Source organism: Mirounga leonina, unplaced genomic scaffold (genome assembly GCF_011800145.1).
Source record: "Mirounga leonina isolate KUSES-001 unplaced genomic scaffold, KU_Mleo_1.0 Mir_146599, whole genome shotgun sequence".
In the NCBI taxonomy this organism is placed as follows: domain Eukaryota; kingdom Metazoa; phylum Chordata; class Mammalia; order Carnivora; family Phocidae; genus Mirounga; species Mirounga leonina.
Genome location: NW_023270364.1, coordinates 9,689 through 12,538, shown reverse-complemented (window position 1 = coordinate 12,538; position 2,850 = coordinate 9,689). Strand labels below are relative to the sequence as shown.

The window sequence follows — 2,850 nt, the reverse complement described above, 5'->3', positions numbered from 1 at the left end:
GGTGCCATTTGTAATGTTTCATTCACCCTGGCTTTGATAGTCCCACTTGCAATCTCAAAAAGAGCAGCAAAAGAAAAATCTTTTTAATCATTTTAGAATTATGAGCCTCTAAAATGTTAAAAACATTCTTGATTAACCGCTTGATAATTGTCTATATGGGTATGTTTAATGGGAGCTCTCGGATCTATTCCAAATGTGCAAATAAGCTGGCTAGTATTTTTGTTTCTTCTCTAGTCTTGAAAGAGTGGTTATTTTAGCATCTCAAGAATAACACCAGAATTAGAAGTCTTTTTAACCAAGTTTTACTTCTTGAAATTACCTATAAGACATTTAACATTATTAGTGTGTTTTAAAAAAAAGAAACTCTAAACTCTAAACTTTAGCATTTGTTGAGTAAGGGCCATCAGAAATAGAGGAATATGATGTTGCCATATAATACCAGTTTTCCTGATTATTGATTGATTTTTTCCTTTACCTATTCTCTCATGGCAGTGATCAGCCCGAGTGCATATGATGGAGGCAAACAAGACGCAGGTGACTGAGTTTGTTCTCACAGGACTTACAGATCGTCCAGGGCTGCAGGTCCCCCTGTTCCTGGTGTTCTTGGTCATCTACCTCACCACCATGGTGGGCAACCTCGGACTGATGTTTCTCATCTGGAAAGACCCCCATCTTCACACCCCCATGTACTTACTCTTGGCAGTTTGGCCTTTGCAGATGCTTGTTCCTCATCCTCTGTGACTCCTAGGATGCTTGTCAACATCTTAGACAAAAGTCAAATGATATCCCTCTTTGAATGCATGGCCCAATATTATTTTTTTGGTTCCAGTGCAACCACAGAGTGTTTCCTCCTGGTAGTGATGGCCTCTGACCACTATGTAGCCATATACAACCCCTTGCTTTATCCAGGGGTGATGTCCAACAGGCTCTGTACTTGGTTGATAAGTTTGTCTTATGTAATTGGTTTTCTGCATCCCACAATTCATGTAGGATTATTATTTAGATTAACCTTCTGCAGGTCCAGTATAATACACCATTTCTACTGTGAAATTTTGCCACTATATACAATTTCTTGCACTGACCCATCTATTAATGCATTGGTACTTTTTATTTTTGCTGCTTTTATTCAAGCTTTTACTTTTATGACCATCATAGCGTCTTATACCCATGTCCTCTTTGCCATCCTGACAAAGAAATCTGAAAAGGGCAGGAGCAAAGCCTTCTCCACATGCAGCGCCCACCTGCTCTCTGTTTCCTTGTTCTATGGCACTCTCTTCTTCATGTATGTGTGTTCTGGGTCTGGCCCAGATCAATATCAGGATAAAATGTATTCACTGTTCTACACGATTATCATCCCCCTACTCAACCCCTTTATTTATAGCCTAAGAAACAAGGAAGTTTTAGGTGCACTGAGAAAAATTATAAAGAAATAAATATTTCTCAGGAAAGCTTTCATTAGTCCTTCGATTTTACTCTGTTTAAATAAAGCATGTGTCCCTGGGTTTTGCACAGAGTAGGGCCTTAATATGTACTTGTTAAATGAATGGATAACAAATTTAGAGTAGATAGACTTGTCTTCATCCTAAGTTCTTGTGATCATCAAAATAATTAATGAGCATGGTAAGGACGGACTCCACTTACCTTGTGTTGTTTTAAATCCAACCTCAGGACGAAACTGAAATGAAATCTTCAAATTACTATGTCTTTGTAACTTGAAAGAGCTTTGTATTTCCAAATACACACAACTTTTTTTAAGATTTTGTTTATTTCTTTTTATTTCAGAGAGAGAGAGAGAGAAAGCACAAGCAGGAGAAGGGGCAGAGGAAGAGGGAAAAGGACTCTCAGCTGAGCAGGGAACCCAACGTGGGGCTTGATCCCAGGACCCTGGGATCATGACCTGAGCTGAAGGCAGAAGCTCAACTGACTGAGCCACCCAGGTGACCCTCCAGATACACACACTTTACAACTTTTTTGCACTTATATCTTTTTAAGGGAAGACTCAATCTGTGTAAACCCTCTTTTTAAAAAGTCCTCATGCCCTTTTAGATAATTCTTGAGCAAGTAATTTTTCAAAACCTTCTCTTGAGTATTTATAATTATCCAAACAATATGTACACCAAAGTAATATTGTTAGACTAAATATGACAGAATATAACCTCATGAGGCATTCAAAATGAACATTTCTATAAGGTTTAAAAGTAATTTTGAAAAATACATTTGCATTTCAATCATTGAAGGGTATAAAAATTTAACAATTATGTATTTAAGAGAAAGTAATTTTCCTGCCATTTAATGAAAAGTTCTGAGTTCTTTAAAAACTTCTACTTTTTTTTTTATAAAGATTTTATTTATTTATTTGAGACAGAGAGAATGAGAGAGAGAGAGCACATGAGAGGGGGGAGGGTCAGCGGGAGAAGCAGACTCCCTGCCGAGCAGGGAGCCCGATGCGGGACTCGATCCAGGGACTCCAGGATCATGACCTGAGCTGAAGGCCGTCGCTTAACCAACTGAGCCACCCAGGCGCCCCAAAACTTCTACTTTTTAATTTATAAGCAATCTTACTAAGCAGCTCGTGTCTGACACATATATGCCAATTGAATTTTTTTCTCTTGGAATGGACAGCTACCTGAAAGAACACATGTGCTTGGTCAATTTGTGATTATGCAACTTAACTGATTTTTTCTTTATAAAAACTATATATGTTTTCTGTCTGGCCCTTTTGCATTTTTTGAGCTCCTGACTTTATTACATATGGCCCTGTGAATATTTTATTCAAAAATAAAAGAAAGATAGGTAGTTTTACACACATTATGTTATTGATAAAGCCAATTCTCATAACCCTTAGATGTC

The 2,850-nt window shown here is 37.8% G+C and overlaps 1 protein-coding gene across 1 annotated transcript; it reads left to right on the top strand.

The window, feature by feature from the left end:
* Positions 1-510: 510 nt before the first annotated feature.
* On the top strand, positions 511-1,600 carry LOC118011029 (olfactory receptor 5AC1-like). Its single transcript, XM_035005612.1, is given in 2 exon segments — positions 511-691; positions 694-1,600. Coding segments are annotated over 2 exon segments (921 nt in total). The 3' UTR covers positions 1,434-1,600.
* Positions 1,601-2,850: the final 1,250 nt, after the last annotated feature.